The sequence below is a fragment of the Zalophus californianus genome, chromosome 3 (assembly GCF_009762305.2).
Source record: "Zalophus californianus isolate mZalCal1 chromosome 3, mZalCal1.pri.v2, whole genome shotgun sequence".
In the NCBI taxonomy this organism is placed as follows: Eukaryota; Metazoa; Chordata; class Mammalia; order Carnivora; family Otariidae; genus Zalophus; species Zalophus californianus.
The window spans coordinates 89,125,789-89,146,379 of NC_045597.1; the positions used below are offsets into that span (position 1 = coordinate 89,125,789).

At 39.6% G+C, this 20,591-nt stretch overlaps 1 protein-coding gene across 1 annotated transcript in view; it reads right to left on the bottom strand.

The window, feature by feature from the left end:
• The window catches only part of CNTNAP5 (contactin associated protein family member 5), an 859,701-nt gene that overhangs the window by 246,127 nt on the left and 592,983 nt on the right, over positions 1-20,591 (bottom strand). Inside the window, exon 13 of the mRNA XM_027590999.2 lies at positions 17,147-17,347. Coding sequence (XP_027446800.2) covers positions 17,147-17,347 — 201 coding nt within the window. The remainder of the gene's footprint in view (positions 1-17,146; positions 17,348-20,591) is intronic.

Here is a 20,591-nt window from a genome sequence, read left to right on the forward strand (position 1 = left end):
CACACTTAAATTAGGGCTTCTTGACTAATTACATGATTAAACTTGAAAATTTGTTTTGATTTAAAAAAAAGGAGTATTATAATACTTTCTAAATATTAGCCCTACAATTTATGTTGAGATTAGCATGAATTAACACTGAAACTGTAATATTAATTAAATAGTAAAGCTAATTTTGATATTAATCAAATATTCGATCTTAGCTAAAACTAAAATTCATACTATATATATATTCATACAGGAGGATCTATAAATAGCCTTGTAGGTTTCAAAATAGCTTATAGTAGTTTAGAGATCTGATACACTTTTCTTTTTGGTGTGTCTCATATAAAAACTAATACATCTTACAGGAGATGAGAAAAGTGATATTATAAGCATACCCTTTCATTTCAATTCTAATTTGGGTATGACTTTGGTTTTGCTTCTTTTCATCCCTGTTCTTCCCTCTCCCCCTCCCCCCTGCTGTGTGATAGGCACTGAATCTATGCACCAATTATTTCTTCTTCTTCACCTCCCGGGCATATGGTGGCATTATACTTCTTGGTCCCCTTGGAGTTATAGGTATTTAAAGGCTAGCACAATATGCCACTTCAAAATATGCCATTTGCCCTAAGGATTATTTTAAGCTGAAGGTAACAGAGAAGTAGAGACAAACAAAGCTCCCTGTCCTCCCTAAATTTGCCTGAAAGCAGGGCACAAATATACAAAGGCATCCCTCCTCCCTTCTTTGCCAGGAGGACAAAAGTTAACCATTACGAAACAACTTTAGATCCTCTCAACCTAGCAATGGCACCCGAGGAATCTACGTAACAGATTTTACTAACTAGCCTTTATCTCTACTCTAGGGAAACTAAAACTGGTTTCCTTTGTCTTATCATTTCTCCACAGATTTATTGTTCTTCATTGAAGGTACCTTATAAGCTGGAGTTCTAAGCCATTTCTTTGAATTGTTCATTTTTCCCTAGGCATCTCCTATGTATACATGAGATACACGTTGATAAACTTCTGTTTTTCTCTTTTTCATCTGTCTTTTCTTAAAGGGATCTTAGCCAAGAAACGCAAAAGTTTTGAGGGGAAATTATTTTTCCTCCCCAAAGTTTTTCATTCTGGACCATGAATTGAAGCAGAAGTGACATATGTCACTCCAGGCTGTAGCAGGATTGAAGCACTCCAGAGCTCTCTTTTTCTCTTCCAAGGTGACCAGCTACACCTGAGGGGAGGCATTCCATCACTCTGGGTCATAGAGGGAGAAGACACAGAGGAGAGCCCCCCCGCCACTCCCTGATGAGTATCTGGTCATCAGATATTTAACCTATCCTGTCTGATACAGGAATGCCAATTATTGTTTTCAAAGTACTTTTTAAAAATCATATTCTTAGAAGATTTTCACATACAAGAAATAATTTTGAGCACCTACTTTGTGTCAGGCAAGGCTCTAGAAATGTTCAGAAATGAGTAAGACCAAGTAGTTATTCTTAAAATCTCAGAAGTGGAAAAGTCTCACATGGAAAACAATTTTTATTTCAGTTCAGCCACTGAGGAAATTAATGTTTTCTGTGCCTCTCAGCTGCCCACAAATTGCCATCCCTGGGCTCCTACTGCCACCATATTCATTTCTCCCTTTAAGAACTTCATTGTAGGATAAGTTGTTTAGAATAGTTGTCATGTCATGTCTATTGTCATAGACTCTTATTTTCAGCATCATAACTTGATGCCCTTGGGAAGATCACATAGGGCTTTTTGCCTAGGATCATGCCTCCAAGTTGAGAATCTATTCAACTTTATTCAAGATACACAATGAGACAAAATACGGTATTCTAATTCAGAGACAATTCCCCAGAAGGTTGTTTTTCTTTATTTTCCCTCTCTCTCTCTCTCATCCTCTCTCTCCATGCCATTCACCCTCTCTCCCTCCCCACTTATTTTCTCTCTTTTCTCTGTCCTGCCTTCCTTCCTTCCTTCCTTCCTTCTTCCTTTCCTTCCTTCCTCCCTCCCTCCCTCCCTTCTTTCATCCCTTCCTTCCCTCCTTCCTCTCTCTATCTTAATCCTCCCAAGGTGGTTTCTGCAGTTACTCCAATATTGTAACATCTTATCCTCTCTAAACTCAATCCAAAACCTTTCCTGAATATACAGATGCATTGCTAGAGTGTCAGCAAATTAATTTCTGATTTTCTCCTTATCTGACCTCTTTCCCCTGTCAGTGACGTGTTCACAGAGAGAATTAGTTTTCTATTCTTGGGCACACCTTATGAAATGATTGCCCAGATAGGTTTTGTAGTTACTTGACTGTATACATAATACTGGTTTACTAGGCAAAATGCAGTCTTGACTTGATTCAGTTCAAGGGAATGTTGTATAACTGGCATCTTAGTAGCTGGAGACTTGTCAGACTAAAACAAGGATTGTTTTCATTTGTCCATCAAACTGAATTTAATCACAACAGGTGTTATTAGACTCTTTTGTATCTTTTTCAGATATGGATAGGGTCATGCGGTTCTTACTTTACATCTTTGACCCTCTGTTTATGAGTAAAAACCTTTGACTTATGAGATCATAAAGATTAAATGAGATGGTTTTACAATCCATCTATACTGGGAACTCAAAACACGTATTAAGAATCCTGTCACATTAAAGCTATTAGATTTAAAATCTAGCCTTAACGCTAATATTGTTACTTTCTTTTATTCCAAGTATTTTAAATGTCTCCTACATGGGGATTATTAGGAACCTGAAAAGAAAAATGCATATATACATAATATGTATGTACACATATCATATAAAGATATACATAAGTAAAGGTTTGTATACATATCGCATACGAGTATATATAAGTAAGGGTTTGTATACATATCATATATAAGTAAGGTTTGTTTTGCCTATGTATATACACATGACATATTGTAACCAGCTGCAAGTAGCCTATACCAATATGCTCTCTTCAGTAAACACATCTTTCCTCATTGGCAAAACCAGCACCCAGAACAAGGTATCTGGACTCAGGATCTTAATCCTGCTTTCCCTTCATCTTCTCCTGACATCTGTCCTTGATTTTCAGGAGCATTAGCTTTGAAGTTAGAGCTACTTGAATTTGGATCCTCCTTGTAGGACCTATGGAAAGTTACTTTACCTTGAAGTCTCCATTCCTTCATTCATATACCTGGAATAATAACACCATATTCAGTGGTTGATGTGAGAATATAAAATTGTGTGTATGTAAATATACATACACACACATATATATATGCATGTATGCATACATATATCTGTATACATATATATGATCATGCACATATGTTACCAGATGGCAGGTGCTGGCATCACTGTTGGGGTTTTTATTGTTATAATAATGAGTAATAATGGTATTTCTTGATTCTCTTGGTGGCTGGTCTTCCACATATGGATGCAGGGTCTTTGGACCCCCTCTGTGCCTTTACACCAAACTTTCAGACTGTGAGAGTATAGTATTCTTTATAGTAATCCATCCTTAGAGCTGCATAGATTCCCCCCTACAATATACCTATGGCTGTTGCTTAGAAACTTTGCTCTCTGCACTTATGTGAGCTCCAAGGCTCAGGTATTGCTTGTCTCCCACCGTGCTCCCTTTATTACATGAACCCAGGTCCCCATTCTCACTGCTTATAGCTTTCTTCTACCACCCCCCCACATACCTGCTTCCCCTCAACAACATGCCCCTACCGTGCTACTTAATGGACCTGATTCCTCCTACTCTGGTCCCTGGCCACCCTATCACTTCTGACCTCTGACCTCAGGCTTCAGCACCACCTGTTGACCTGACTGCCCATCCCATATCTCGAAATCAACATATTTAGTACAAAATGTAATTTATTCCCTACTAGAATCAACTCCCTCCAGCCTCTTAACTCCAAATTTTCTGTTTATTGGTCTTGCATTGGAAGCCTTATCCAGAATGAAAACATTTTGACCTGCTTTATCCAATATAGTAGTCACTAGCCACATGTAATTATTCAGCTCTTAAAATGTGGTCAATATGAATTAAAATGTGTTGTAAATGCAAAATGCACACCAGATTTTGAAGATTTGGAATAAAAAATAATGTAAAATAAATCTTAATAATTTTCCTTTGTTAATTATGCATTGAATACTATTTTGGATATATTGTCACAAATGAAACATACTATTAAAATTCATTTCATGGGCGCCTGGGTGGCTCAGTTGGTTAAGCGACTGCCTTCGGCTCAGGTCATGATCCTGGAGTCCCGGGATCGAGTCCCTCATTGGGCTCCCTGCTAGGCAGGGAGCCTGCTTCTCCCTCTGACCCTCTTCCCTCTCGTGCTATCTCTCATTCTCTCTCTCAAATAAATAAATAAAATCTTTAAAAAAAATTCATTTCATGTCTTTCTTTGTATGTTTATAATGTAGCTATTAGAAAATTGCAATGTTTCCATTGAATGGCATTCCTTAAGTCTATTTTGTCTATCAAGAGCAAGCATTCATTTGTCTCCCTTCTTATTTCTATGACCTCACGCTTCTTACATCCTTCCTTGACCAGAGAGAAAGACCTAACTTCTCTCCTTGTCTGTAGTCTCCTCAGTCAGTTTTCTCTACAGTCACATGGCTAATCTTCCTATTATATCAGTCTCCAGTCTTAGTTCAGTGGAGGTAACAGAGTTCATCTGCAAAAGCTTGTTGCAAAGTATCTACAACATAGAAGGCCCTCCCTCCTTCCTACCCATCTTCTTTCCCATCCTTTCTGTCTCCTCACTGAAATAAGCAGCAACAGCCTCAAATGCTTCATTCCTAAATAGGATTCTCTCCCATTCTGTAAGAATGGTCTCCCTCCATGCCCTTCTCCATCACAGTGACTCCTACCCATGCTGTGTCTAAAAAGAAGTGATTCTTTTCCACAGAAGATCTTTGAGATTCATTTAAGTAGAATTGATTTTTCCTTTCCAGAGCACTCTCTATTTTTCTGGCTTATAAATATTGTCTCTAATTCTACTGACAAGGGCACAGGCTCCTGAAATGGTAGTAGCCACTATGGCCAACCCTTTTACATATGCATTACAATCCCTGAAATTATCTACAAGCTGGGTTAATGTATTACCTATTTTGTAGATGAGAAAACGTGGCTCAGACTTTGGTTATATTGCCTGACAATGATCACTCAACTGGGAAGTGGCAGAATGGGGGAGTTCAGTATTTTTATTTTTATCTATCTATCTATCTATCTATCTATATCTATCATCTATCTATTTCTATCTATCTATCTATCTATCTATCTATCTATCTATCTATCTATCTATCTATAATCTATCTATCTATGGCTTTAGAGCCTAAAATGTTTCCACTGTGTAATACTAAGATTATGGTTTGACATCTGTACACCACCCAGCACACTGCTTGGTATTTCTCATCAAATCCTACACACACACACACATGCTTGCACTTGGGCACGCACACATGCATGCAAACACACAGGCACACATAAGAATGTGCGTGCACACACACACACACACACACACACACGAAAGCATGGAGGAATAAAAATGCCATAATGCATTCCTGTCTCAGCAAAAGTGAGAGGACCATAGGATTTAGGTATAGAAAGACACCTCTGTCATTTCAAAAGAACTTAGGCAAATTGGGAACTTATAGAGTGCAAGTTTCCAACCATTTTCATCTTTAGAAATGATGTGAGTACAATTAATTTATTTTTTGTTTTCTTCAGATGTAGAGATTGGGAAACTGAGGCTGGCAGATGTTGAGTACCTATTCTGAGGTCAAATGCCTGACACACAATAGACCAAGTGCTTGAACCAAGGCAAACCAAGCCTGGGCTCTTCATTGGCACACTGCTGCCTTCCCTTTGGCATGCTTATAGTGAGGGCCCAGGCAGAACGGAAATCCAGCATCAGCCCTAACTCTCCATAACAAGATGAGATGCCATTATGCACAAATTCTGTGTAGACTGGCAGGACTCATCAGTGCAGTTGGTATCATAACATTTCTATACTACCTCACAACCACCGAAATGTTTATAAAGTAAATACTGTAATACATACATGCATACTCTAAGGTAAGAAACTGTTATCTCTGCTACTCTTGACTTGTTACGACCTTGGGGAAGTTTCACATATTCTCTGCACAAATCAGTATTACCATATGGAAAATATGTTCTGAGGAGAAGATCAGGTGCATGAAGGTATTAAAAATGTCACCTACTATATAAATAAATTACCATATTTCATTGTCTTAAAGTCAGAAAAGTCTCCTCTTTTTTTTTAGTGTTTGTTTTACCAACTCCTCTAGCTCCTTATGGTAACAAGAAAGTGATAAACTGTAATGTGTATTTTAATTCACTTTGTAGTGGTTAGTATAGTCATAAAGTGTCACGGTGGGAAGGACACTTGGAGAAAATCAAATATAACCCAGTAGGATTAAAGAAGAGAAACTTGAGGCCCATTAAATTGTAAGTAAGTTGCTCAAGGTCACAGAGAGTTTGTGTTGGAGCCAGAAGTGGGACAGTGCCTCCCATCTCTCAGTCCTACCCTTCCCACTCACAAACTGCTCTCTGCTTGCACGGGTTTCTGCAGCAGGCTTAGCAAAATGCATTTGTTTTATCATGGGTTTTCTGACATAACATGGACATTAATGATACTATTAATTGAGGTGGAGTCTTGTATTTATTCAGCAACTACTTACTAAATGTTTGCTAGGTGTCAGCTATTCTTCTAGGCATTTTGGGGCATAAAATGCTGAATGAGTCAAAAAAGCTCTCTCCCTCATGGAGCTAACATTCTACTGACAGAGGTATACAGTAAACAAACAAATAAAAAATACTAGGTAGTAATAAACTCTACACAGAATACTAAAATAGGATGAAGTGATAAAGAGTCTATACTTCAGTTGTATATAAAATTTAAGTTGAGAGCTAAGCATGGGAAGAGGAATGAAAGTTTTGAATAGAAAGAGCAGCTACTGTATCAGTTTAAGGTGTAGAGGGCTAGTTTGGTGAGGAGCAGAATAAAAGGATACAGGGTTATGTATAGGAAGCAGGTGGGAGAACAGGAACCGGGGAGTGGAGAGCTCTGTAGGCCAGGGTAAGGAGTCGGTAAGGAGTTTCAAGGGCACTGGGAAGGGTTTAAAGTCAGATTTATATAATCTCATTTTGGAAAGATCATCACATTGTCTGCTGTGTGAGATAGAAACTGTAGGGAGTTGGGATAAGGGTGGGATAGGAGAGGAGCAGGGATGTGATGCACTTGTCCAGTCTGGAGATGATGAGGTCTGAACTTAAGTGGTAGCAGTGGAAATAAGGGAAGAGGCTGGGGTCAAAGTCTTCTCTGACTGATGAGTTTGATTATTTGTTGATATGCTGGATAGGAAAGAGAATGATAAAGAGGGAATGAGCCCTAGATTTTGGCCTTGAGAAACTAGATGGGGTCTTTATTGAAATGAGAAAAATAGAAAGATGAGTAGAGTTGAGTGGTTGGCAGTGGGAGGTGATAGGCACAGACTTAACATTAACACTTTCGATAGTGCTATTGGATGGGTAAATATCACATTTACAAATGCCTAAACTGCAGTATAAAAGCAAGTATGCCCATAAACCAACAAGAGGCAGATCCCAAAATTCAACTTTTCACCAGACATATAGCTGGATTCTGAAACCCTCTCCTGGTAGCTAGGAGAAATATTCTCCTTGCTCTTTTGAAAGTATGATAAAATCTTGACTGATTAAAATGACCATAGTATTGTGAATGTCTACTATAAGCAAGACACAGCGTCTATCTTATTACATTTACAGATAAGGAAAGTGAGGCTCAGAAAGTTCATGTAACATGCTCACATTCTCAGAGCTAAGAAGTAGAAAAACTAAAATTTCATACAATTTTCTGTGATTCCAAAGTTCATGCTCTTTTCAAGTTGCTGCCACTATACTATGTCGTAAGATTAGAAAATAGAACTTTTTTTCCTCTTAATATATATATTTTTTTATTGTGTGTTTACTTCAGGACCTGGATCCTTTGCCTGATTTCCTTTTTTTTTTTTAAATTTTATTATGTTATGTTAGTCACCACACAATACATCATTAGTTTTTGATGTGGTGATCCACAATCCATTTTTTTCGCATAACACCCAGTGCTCCATGCAGTACGTGCCCTCCTTAATGCCCATCACCGGGCTAACCAATCCCCTCTCCCCCCTCTCCCTTCTAAAACCCTGTTTGTTTCTCAGAGTCCATAGTCTCTCATGGCTCGTCTCCCCCTCCGATTCCCCCCCTTCATTTTTCCCTTCCTTCTCCTATGTCCTCCATGCTATACCTTATGTTCCACAAATAAGTGAAACCATATGATAATTGACTTTGTCTGCTTGACTTATTTCACTTAGCATAATCTCCTCCAGTCCCATCCATGTTGATGTAAAAGTTGCCCTTTTTCCTATAAGTACATTCAAGATAAATTAAGCAAATGCAGTCTTTCATAGAGCAGTGAGAAAAATAAAATCTTTATCTCATATGGGGTCCAAATGTTGATTCTTGAGCAATCCACAGTGACTACTGAAATAATTAATGGTCTGGAAAGCAATTCATTTGCAACCAGGTACATATCATCTCTTGAATTTATGTGGGATAGTTTTTATTTTCCTTAGATACACACCCACATCTCTAGCTCCACTAAGGTGTATGTCTTTTTTGTAAAATCCACCCACCTCTAATTTTGACTTTATGTCCCCAGCAAAACACCAAGAGTGAATTATTAGGACATTAGGAAAGGTGGGTTTCATGCACAGTAAAATGCACTGACTTGATTCATGTGATAGTCTCTTTATATTTTTAAAACCTATGGCAAACTCTTATCAATACATTTTAGCCATACTACTTTAAGGGTAACAAAAGTCGGGCACCTGGGTGGCTCAGTCATTAAGAGTCTGCCTTTGGCTCACGTCATGATCCCAGGGTCCTGGGATCGAGTCCCACATCGGGCTCCCTGCTCCGCAGAGAGCCTGCTTCTCCCTCTCCCGCTCCCCCTGTTTGTGTTCCCTCTCTCGCTGTGTCTCTCTCTATCAAATAAATAAATAAAATCTTATTAAAAAAAAAGGTAACAAAGGTCCCTAAGAGGGAAAAATGGAGAGACAGACACGTTTCTAGCCTAAACTAGAACTGACTCATCAATGGCCAGCAGGATATCAGAGTACAAGCTCCTAATCTCATTGGAGAGACGTGAGTTTGACCCCTGATTCTGTCCTCTATTTGCTCTATTTCCTTAGACTAGTTGACTAACCAGGCAAAATTCTGAAGAAGACATGGTAGTCTTAAAACATGTTCATACACTCGCCCCACAAAAAGATGGAATGGAATTTGCTTCCCATTCAACATGGGCCAGCCTGACTGACCATCTTCTAATAATTAGAAAGTGACAGAAATAATAATGCATGACTTTCAACACTAGGTAAGAAAATGCAGTATGGGTCCCACCTGCCTCTCTCCCTCTCTTGGAATGTTTATCCCTGAGCCCCAGCTACTGTGTTATGAGAAAACCAAGCAGCCACATGGAAAGACCACATGCCCAACTGAGGACCCAAACAAAAGCCACACCAACTAAGTGAGTGAACCCCTGGATGACCACAGACCCAGCTCCACCCAGCCTCTGGTGACCCAGGCTGGAGCAGAGATGGGTAAGTGCTACTGGCACCTGACCAAACTGCAGATGAGTGGGCAAGATGGATATTACCATCACTTTAAACCACTAAGTTTTATGGTGGTTTGTTATATAACATTTGATAATCAAAATTAAAAAAATGAACCTCTCCTTGGTTACCTGAATCCTCCTCTTATTATTTTCCTTCCCACTGTGAGACTTTTTCTTCTTGTTTTAAGTAGTATGGTGACAACATGGCATAATTAAAGGATCATGATGGGCTTTGGGGTCAGTGCTATCTGTCTATCGTGTGTGTGTGTGTGTGTGTGTGTGTGTGTGTGTGTGTGTGTGTGTGTTGCAGGAAGGGAGGGAGGGTGTGTGCTGCAGAGGACAAGGGTTCTAGCCCCAATAGAGATCTCTAGGATTTGTGAGTGTGGTGGGGGTAAGTAGGAAATAATAAAATAGTGGGTGAAGGGGCCAATGCAATCTCAACTCAGTGTAATTGGGGGAACAAATACAAAAGTACTGCCATGAATCAGAAGTAACCAGAGGGGCCTCTGAGGCTTTTGTTGACAGTGCTGAGCTAGACTATGGGGATCAGGGCTGTATAAGACAAGGTTTCTGTCCTCAGGAAGCTCATAGCTATTTCTAGTTCACCAGGCACAGGGAGTGACCTAAAATGTCTATGGATTTAGCAAATTATGGATACCCAGTTTAGCCTGGCTTAAATAAACTGACATTAGACTTTGGATTTGAAACAGGAAGAAGAAGAGTAATCTTTTGCTTCAGTGTTCCAGTGACTTCCCTGCACACTTAGGATAAAATCCATAGCACTGGGCCTGTCATGATCTGGTCTCTGGACACCCCAGCTTCATTCTCCTATCACCCTAACTCCCTCTTCTCTCTCCACTAGCCACACTGGCCCTCTTGCTATTCCTCTGCCTAGAATCTTCTGTCCCAGATATCACATGGCTCACACCCTCCTTTCATCCAGGACTCTATGGCACCCCCTTCTTAGCCCAGGAGGCTTTTTTACCCCTTTAGGAAGTAGAATTCCCCACGCCTGGTCATTTTCAGGCTTCTTTTGCTTTTTGACTTTTCTTCCTTATGTTCCTCATGAACTGAATATGTTTTGGGGTGGGGGTGCACGTGAGTGTTTGGTCTGTCTCTTTCATACCCCTGCTACAATGAGGCAAGCAGGAACTCCATTTTTTCAGTATTTCATTCCCAGTGGACAGAAAAGTATTTGACAAAATACTTTAGTCACAATTAAAATCAATATTTATTGTTTGAAAGAAAATGTAATCATCTGTTAATTGATAATGTTTAGTACAAATATTGGGGGCAAAGAGTTTTAAGTTTAATAAACCCCAGAGTATCCTGAAAAGCTACTTTTTTTCTATCCATAATTTGACTTTTCTCCATCACAATTCCTTACCTAGATTTCTAAGTCTGATCATTTGTTTGTACACATCTGAAGCCAAATATTATGGATGGGCATGAGGTTTTATACACCCAAGTGCATTTATAGATACATTTGGACATACAAAAAGTATATAATAAGTATATATACAATTCCACAATATATATTATATAGTATGTACCCCATACTGCATAGTGTGTATATATATTCACACATGTTACACTATATATTTATATATAATCAAACTATATATCACATATTATATATATATATAGCCAGTTAGCCGTATACTCACAAAAATATCATTAATTGAGGGAGAAGAAAAAAGGAAGTTTGGAAGACTTTAAAAGAAACAGGATTTCAGGGGCATCTGGGTGGCTCAGTTGGTTAAGCATGTAACTCTCAGGTCGTGATCTCAGGGTTATTAGATGGAGCCCAGGTCAGGTTCTGTGCTGGGCATGGAGCCTGCTTGAGATTCTCTCTATCTCTCTTCCCCTCCTCCCCGTCTCCCTCACTAAAAAAAAGAAATAGAATAAATACATAAATAAAATGTCAGTGCTTTCAAATCCATGGGAACACAACTAGCTAAAACAATAAAGCCATTGACCCCAGGTGGAAACTACTCAAGTGACTGCCTGCATGAATGAATGAATGAATGAATGAATGTATGAATAAGAATGATGTTTGCCATTACATGTAGGGAACTGAGGACTCTGTAGCACTCTATAGCACTGAATAATTAGTTTTATTAGGAACCTAATCCTCATGGCAAACTTGTTTGCATGACTGATTTGCTTGGCAAATGCTTTCTTTACAGAACTAAAGTAAACTCCAGCTCAAGCTGTCCCAAGGCTATTAGATTTCAAAGTAATGGAGTCTCAATTTCCATATGTATTTTCAAATCATTTCAGTAGTTTCATGTTTCATGTATGACTTCTTACCTCTGCCTTAGAGAGCTCACAGCTTTATTGGGGAGGGTATTCCTAAATAATCTTTTACTTCACAGAGTGGTAAGTACAAAAGCTACATACACCAGATACACCCCAATGAGAAAATCTAATGAGGTTATTCTTAGTGCCATGGAGACTATGGAAGAGAGTTTTGGAATAGGCAGGACTTTCCATCCTCACTCCCAGCAGGGACCTGGGCACTGGGCTTCCCCAACTGATTATCTTCCGATGCCCTTTTCAATCTTGTCTTCCTTGCAGGGGGAAGTTGTGGGTTATAGAGCTAATTGGCCACATGATTAAAGCATCCTCCAGACTGTGGATTCAATATTTCTTTCTGCATCTTCTGTGTGAGTGTTTCCTGAGCTGGGTTCTATTTTATTGCATATGCTCATCACATGTTACCTTCAGGACCCCGGCCTCAGGCAAAATTCCTATGAAGATGCTGACAGTGACAAAGGCTTGGGCTCAACCAGGGCAGCCCTTGTTCCTGGTGACAAAGTGCCCTGAGCATGGGCAGGCTGATGATTCCTGGAAACTTCTCTGTAGCACAGGATTGCAGGCCCTGCATAAAGCTCAGGGTAATAAGTAGAAGCACAGGGAAGACAACTACAAGGATGCATGGGAGCAGCAAAGACACCCTCCCCAGGGACCCTTGTGGCTTGGAATTCCTGGTCCTTCAGAGAGTTTCTAGCATAAACCTTCAGTTAAAGAGACAGATGACACATTCCATTGGCTGGCGCTTATCAGCAGCTCGGGGGAAGAATATCAGAGGGAACTGTCAGAAAATGACAGTGTCATGGTTCAGTCACTGACTGAATGAAAAATACAGTGGTGAACCAACCAGGCCTGAACTTAGCCTTCCTGTCTTCCTTTACCTTTTCCCTCTGCTGCTCCATGAAAGATGAATGAAACCAAAGCCAGAGCTGAGAGCAGACAGAAAGAAGCTCTGGGAATGCCGTTGTGGGAGTCCTCCAGGCCAACCTGGGAAGGGGTGCGTGAGCCTTGGAAGCTCTTGCACCTCAGCAAGGATGCTGCAAACATTTTGTAGCTACCCAGAAATTTGCTGTAATTCAAGCCGCCCAGACAATCACAGGGCTTAAGTGGAGGGAGCTCTGGCTCCTCTCTCTCTTTATCTACCTTTTCTTACAAAATAAGGATGATCATAGAAACTTCTGGCTCTTTGAGATTTGCAGGGTGTATCAGGAATAGCAGCCTTGCTTTGACCACAGGTAAAGCCCGGGCCAAGAACCTGATCTGCCCTTCCCCAGCTGAGTGGCATTAATCAAGCACCTTCCCATCTTTGAGGTTCTGTTTCCTGAAATGCCAGACAGGGGTAACTACCCTTACTGTGCAGAGCCCTTGCCTGGATTAGAGATAATTCTTATATGGCTCCCCAGACATAGCTACTAACATGAGAAATGCTTCATCATTGGTGGCCATTTGAACAGTTATTTATTTTTCTCTCATCTTGCCTTCTTTTATTTCCTCTCTATATTATCTATTGTGTGTAATACAGAGGAGAATCTACAGCAAATAAAGCATCCTCCACATTCTCTCCTTATTGATTTAAGTCCACAGTTGCCTGAATTTATAACACTTTATAGCTTCTACTAACCCTGGCTACCAGTAGTATCTCCCTCCAATAACCTAAGGGAATCATACTATACATTGTTTTAATTAAACAAAACTGTAACTGTCTTTGACCCCCTTCTGCATTTTTCAGATTACCAAAGGGAAAATAAGATACATGTTGATAACAAGTGGGTACTCAATCCCACAGTATTCTTGGGAATATAAATTGGTATAAAGTTGATATGTTGCAGAAGTCAATATGGCAAAAGCTTAAAAATATGTGCACTCTTTGCCCTGGCAATGGCACCTCAAGGAATTTATCCTAAGGATATAATCAGCTTTGTTCTCAAAGATCTATGTGCAAAAAAAAAAAAAAAAATGTTCTTGCGGCATCTGTATTGGAAAAAGGGGGAGAGAGAGAGAGAGAGAGAGAACTAAATGTCCAAAATAGATGTGTTAATTTTAAATAATCCATTGTGGTATGTCCATATACGGAAGACTTTGTTGTTAATAAACATTATGGTATAGAGTCATATTTACTAATATGGAAAGATATATATACCATGTGTGCGTGTGTGTGTGTGACAAATAAGATAATAAAACAGTATCACTGGGATCTCTGGCTTCAGCAGGTATGGGAGAGACCTGCTCACCTCTTTCATACAGCAGGTAGGTAAAGAGGAGATGGATTCTACTCATCTCCCCCTTCTTTCTGTGGTCTTCCCCATGGGGAAGGGGTTGCCTAAATAATTAGAAAGATGAGGAAAACAACTTTTCAAGTATGTGCCTATTAACGACTGAATGTTAAAGTCCCTCCAAACTGTATATGTCGCAAACTTAACCCTCAATATGATGATATTAGGATGTGGGCCTCTGGGAGGTGATTAGATCATGAGGGTGGAACCCTCATGAATGGGATTAGTGCCCTTCCAAAAGGGACTCCAAGAAGGTCTTTCACTCTCTTTCTGGCATGTGAGGATATAACAAAAAGTGAGTTGTCTGTGACCTGAAGAGGGCCTTCACCAGAATCCACCCATCCTGGCACACTGATCATGGACTTCCAGCCTCTGGAACCACAAAACATAAACTTCTGTTTTTTTTATAAGCCTGTCAATCTGTCTTATTCTGTTACAGCAGCTCAACAAATGTAGTATGCTAGGCCCTGGCTCTGGAATTCACGTGCCTACAATGGTGTGCATTGTTGTCTCTGCCTCTGTTTCTGTGAGGTAAGCCCAACTGAGTCAGTGCTTGTCCCTGCACTGAGGGGTGTGAGGTTGGGGCCATATCTCTATGGGGCTATCTGTCTGTAGTCCCACCCCCCACACAAGCAGTGCCTGGTCTACACTACATTCTGCAAGCCAGTCCACCAAAAAAATGTTGACACAGTCTGCACATGCCTATTGTCTCCCTTCATCTACCTCATTTGATTCATAAACCATGGGGGAAAAGGGGATTAATGATTATTCTCAACCCTAACATATAGACAATATGTTTTCACTGTGTTTTTGTGAATGTGCACAAAATGGGAATGTACACAAAATATCTGGATTGCTGCACAACTAAATCCAACAGTCAAGTCTCTGGGTGGTGAGATTATCTGCATGCAGGAGTTATGATTATTATAATTATTCTATTTACACCATTAAAATAGAAATAAAGTGATCCTTTGAGATTCTTTCTCATTGCAGTGCAAATTTAGACCTTCTCTGCTGGGATGGAAGCTGTGAAGGAGGAAAGAAATAAGACCCCAGTGTTTGTTGAACACCTAATGAGTGTAGAGTACATTTTTCTTGCAGTCTTCACATCAGCCTTATTAATTGAGGATTTTCGTGTAAATTGCTCAGGTGCTGAAATTGCTAGTGGAAATTTAGCAACTTGCACGAGTTTCTATAAATAGTAGGAGGCAAAGTTACTCTAGTATGGCCTGCCTCAAATCCATGCCCACCCAATTGAATATACTCAGGGAATTCAGCACAGCTAAGATAAAAAGAAAGAAAAGAAAAGAAAAGAAAAACACGTACAAAGGCAATAGTATTACCAAATTGATATCACATAATACATAAACTAAAGGAAATCCATAGTCCGAATGAACAGGATCCCATTTTTCCTAAAATTCCATCAAACCCAATCCTTAGAAAACTAGAAGCAACACAATGAAAAGAGAGTAGGTTAGTTTTCCAGACACATGGACTCTGAATCGTGCCGAGAGTGACAGGTGTAGGCTTGAGAGCCAAGACAGAAAGAAATATGAACAAGTATACACACTGAGCCTCTCAAGCAGCACCATCTAAGAACGCCGGGAAGAGGGACAGCAACCAGTGCCTCAGATCTAATCAGCCCTGTGAGCATGGCTGAATCCAAGGAGAGTACAATAATTGATTTTCACAATGATAATCCTGAGTCATCAAGAAAAGGTTACATTTTATGTTTAGAACTCTCTGTTTAAGAAGGCAGGGAAGCATGTAATCCATTTGAGAAAGATTTTCATTTCAAATCGTTAAAAATTCTTTGAAAACATTTTTGGTGCTTAAAGGGATAAGTGACAGTTATCTGGAAAATTCACTTATGTGGAACAAAGTCTTTCCTAAAGATTCTAGATCACTGAGGCGGCATGTTATATTTAGTTAGGCTTCTATCACTTCTCCTTTGTTGACATTCCACTGTCTAATCTTCTCAAGCCTTTCAAAATTCCTAACCTCCAAGCATGGGATTGTAAATTTCTTGAAATGACAGATTGTGACACCATTCTTAGATATTCCACACCCCTATGATTCTCAGCTTGTGTGTGTGTGTGTGTGTGTGCGTGCGCACAGCACATGCCATGATACAAATGATGAAGATATTCACAGAAATGACGGAATCCCAGGGCATCCTTGAGCTTTGACAAAATCCTCTGGACATTCTGCAAGAACCCTTTTCTGTGTGGTAAGCAGTCATCGAAGTTTTGTTTTGTTTTGTTTTGTTTTGTTATTTTTTTTTTCCTAAAAGCAAACTTTATTTCTAAAAAGTTATTTCCACTGAGGCCTGCACTTTCCAGGCAACATTAGTACTGAAAACACACAGGGCTGTCCCTGCCTGCCCTGCTGGCCCCTTTGCCTGATACCACTTCCCTCTGCATCTCTTGTCCTGGACATAACTCATTGTTCTTTGGTGAATATGCCAAGATCCTTCGTGCTTTCTCATATTCTGGGAAATGTTCCCTTTCCCAGAAACACCCCTTCCCACCTCTACATCGTCTATGTCTAGTTCAATGCTCTCTCCTAGTGCTATTAATCTCATAAAACTTCTCATTCTCTCAACTATTGAAGGATGTGTATTGTCACAATTTTCTTTTTCAAGATGAGGATGGAACCTTGAGAGGCTACCATGAGAGGCTTCCTTCAGGTCACATCTGGGAATCAGAGCCAGGATGAGTACATCCCCAGTACTCTCCTGACTTCATTTCTTTCCACTGCACAGTGAACAACCATCACTGCAGCTCCCTTGTGGGAAAACACCCCTCTCCTTGACATTCCATGTTTTCCAGGCCTATCTGTGGTTACCCTGTGCGACTCATGCCAAGGAGTGGGGGCGAGCCTTACCTGGCGTGTTGAGCAGGCGGGACCTTCTGCAATGGTAGGCTACCTCCTGCTCACAGTGCTCTGAGCCATCAATCATGGCTTCCAGTTGCTCCATGCTGCCGCCATAATCCAAGGCCATGGTATAGGGCTTCTTGGGGTCCGCACCCTGCACACGGGTCAGCTCTGTGTTATTGTGCTGAACTGATGTCCAAATCTTGTCCTCTGTCCAGAAAACATAACCCAAGGAAGGAGACATTAGAAGGATGGTCAAAAGAGGATCATACTTATATAACTCAATAAAGCTGGGGGTGGAGGGGTGGGGAAGAGGATCACCCAAGCAATGTGATGCTTGACTCAACGTGGGGCAATCAATCCACCTGAGTGCTCCACTCATGCAAATGAAAATGACCAGAAAATTTCTCTTTCTCATAGAGTTTCACCCAGAGTTAGTATGGGGGTTAATAATCATAGGAACTAAATTTGTGGAGCCTTTATGCTAAGCATTTAATGTCCATCATCTCATTTTAAACTGGCATTGCATAAATTGGAAGGAAGTTAGAAATGAAGGGGGGGGAATCAGAGTGGGAGATGAACCATGAGAGACTATGGACTCTGAGAAACAAACTGAGGGTTTTAGAGGGGAGCGGTTGGTGTGATGGGTTAGCCTGGTGGTATTAAGGAGGGCACATATCGCATGGAGCACTGGTATTATATGCAAACAATGAATCATGGAACACTATATCAAAAACTAATGATGTAATGTATGGTGACTAATATAACATAATAAAATAAAATTAAAATTAAAAAGAAATGAAGGAAAAGTGAATGAGCAGGACTGAGCAGCTTATCCATGAGCAAGTGACCAAGCAAGAATAGGAACACAGGGTGTCTGACTGCAAAGCCCAGGCTTCTAGCTACTAAGAACACACTCCCCCACAAGACAAATACTAGCGTAGATAACTGTGTCAGAAACACAAGTGTCACATTGAATGTTTGCTGTACACAGATCTCCATATAGAAAGTACCTGTAAAATATACCTAATTAACAAAGATAAGATTGTATGATCCACACCATATACACAAGGCACTTAACCGAAGTTCCTTTTTTTTTTCAATTCTCTATGCTTCCTCTATTTGCCAAAAAATTATTTTAAGAGGTTTACAATAAAATAACATGCAGAGATGAGGGCCTTCACATTAGGTTTGGAGGACACATTTTACCTACCACAGGTAAGAACGGGAGGTGAGGAGAGAGGAGAGAAATTTTCTAGGGCTCAGTTTTATTATCAGAAAAAAGAAAAAAAAAAGAAAAATACAGCAATCCCAGCAGTAGGGCTGTTTCTATGGACTAGCAGCCAAACATATGAAGTTGCAAGGCACTATCTGAGATCTATCAGACATTCTGTACTAATAACCTAGACTAAAACATTTACTGCAATTGGACATAGAATTTCATTCTGAACATGCTCACAAATAAAGCATAGAAGGAAATAGGAAGACTCAAAAAGCTTTTGTCATCCGAGACTCTTGCCCACATATTAGCATCATTACTCTTCATAGATTCTCAGAGCTGAAAAATAACTAAACATAGCTATCATGTGGTTTCCCTCCTACTTCACCCTCCTAGTTTTTATAAAGGAGGAAACCAAGGTCTAGGAAGTATAGAAATGACCCAAAAAATATCTATTAGACAATAGTGATGAGTGCCCACACTAAAAGTAACTATTATTAATTAGTACTACTTAGAAGCAGGATCACAGCTGTCAGCATATTTAGCTAAAAAGGAAAAGCACAGGCAACAGAGTTCCCCAGTTTTAATACTTTCTCTACCCTAACTCTATATGTGACTTTGGAAAAGTAACTTTACTGCTTGCACTTATGTTTCACTATATTAGGAGAGGGGAGAGGAAGAAAGTTTGGTTTCCATTATCTCTAAAGAATTTTCCAAATCCAGAAAAGGAAATATTTCTTGCAACAAAAATAGTAAACTCTGTTCAAGCATTCTGATTCATCTTCAGCCTATTTCCTAAAACCAGCCCAGTGATTAACCATGTCTCTAATGTTTAATGGAGGCAGAATTACATTTTCTATAAAGTTTGAAAAACAAATCAAAATGAAGGTTATTAGGTTCTGACTTTGAAAGTAATAATAAGACATTAATTATAATTGGTAAAAATAATAATATTATACAAATAGCTAACCCGTAACTACAAAAATGTCGGTACTGATATAGACAAACTCTGATAAATTACCAAAGAAAAGTAATTATTTAATAACACAATAGATAGAAAGAGAAATAAAGACTGACAGTTTTGAAATATCCATGGTATGTAGAAGAAAAGAACCACCCAGTCTAATGTATAGATGCTGTGTTATTGTTTCATGTGAGGTCATTTTTATACCTTATCTCTGGACACATAACAATCCACCATGGTAGATGTCAATATAGATAGATAAATATATATGTATGTGTACATATATATATATATATAGAGAGAGAGAGAGAGAGAGAGGGAGAGAGAGAGAGAGAGAGACATAAACACAGATACATGGAGCTATAGATATATGAAGGCTTAGAGAGAAAATAAACTTGTCCCCAGGCTCACTGTGTCCAATCTGATGCCAGAAGTGGTCAAAATAGTATCATTAACAAATTTAGATTTCCTTCCAAATACACACAGATTCTTATATCCATATATCCATTCATCTGATTATTCATACATTCATTCATTGATTTGCTTATTCTTTTACTCACTGACTCATTTTGCCAGAATCAGAGTCTATCTTTAGCAAGATGGAAAAGGAAAATGTGTAGGAGAGACAACCTTTCATCTTAAAGCCACTAATGTTGCCAGCACTGCCTTCTGGAAACTGAGGGTGAATGGAAGTTCTAACAACTCAACTATTGGCACTTTTTGATATATGCACATATGCAGAAGATATGAAGGAATAATTAAGAGCTCTGAAGTGCTCCCCATGATTCACAAAGTTATCACAAGCCCTGAAAACCCAGTATGAGCAACAAGAGGAGAGATGATTACATGAAACCTAGAGCCTCTTAGCTGGATTTCCTTTCAAACATGCCCTTTGTCCTCTGATTATTTTTTCCTCCTGGGATATAGCAAAAGAAAGACTGAAAAGAAGGAGGTATTTGGATACTATTTCTTCTTGCTTTCTGTTTTATTTTCTCCCCTCTCATTTTCATTGGTAGCAGGTGCAGATTAAGTCCTACACTCTGACAAAACATTAAAGGCTAGGGGTCAATGCCACTCAGGGAAGTTGGCCTTGGGGCCTGATGCTCCTGATGTCTGGTCTAAGATGGGGACATGTGGTTTTAGCTAGGGAATGTGTATGTGAAGTTTAGCTCTAAGGATTTTCAAACAATATTCATTTTGAACAGTCTTTTAGGTGGATGTTGGTGGGAATCCATTCATGGATGTACACCTGTTTTTAACTGAAATTGAAC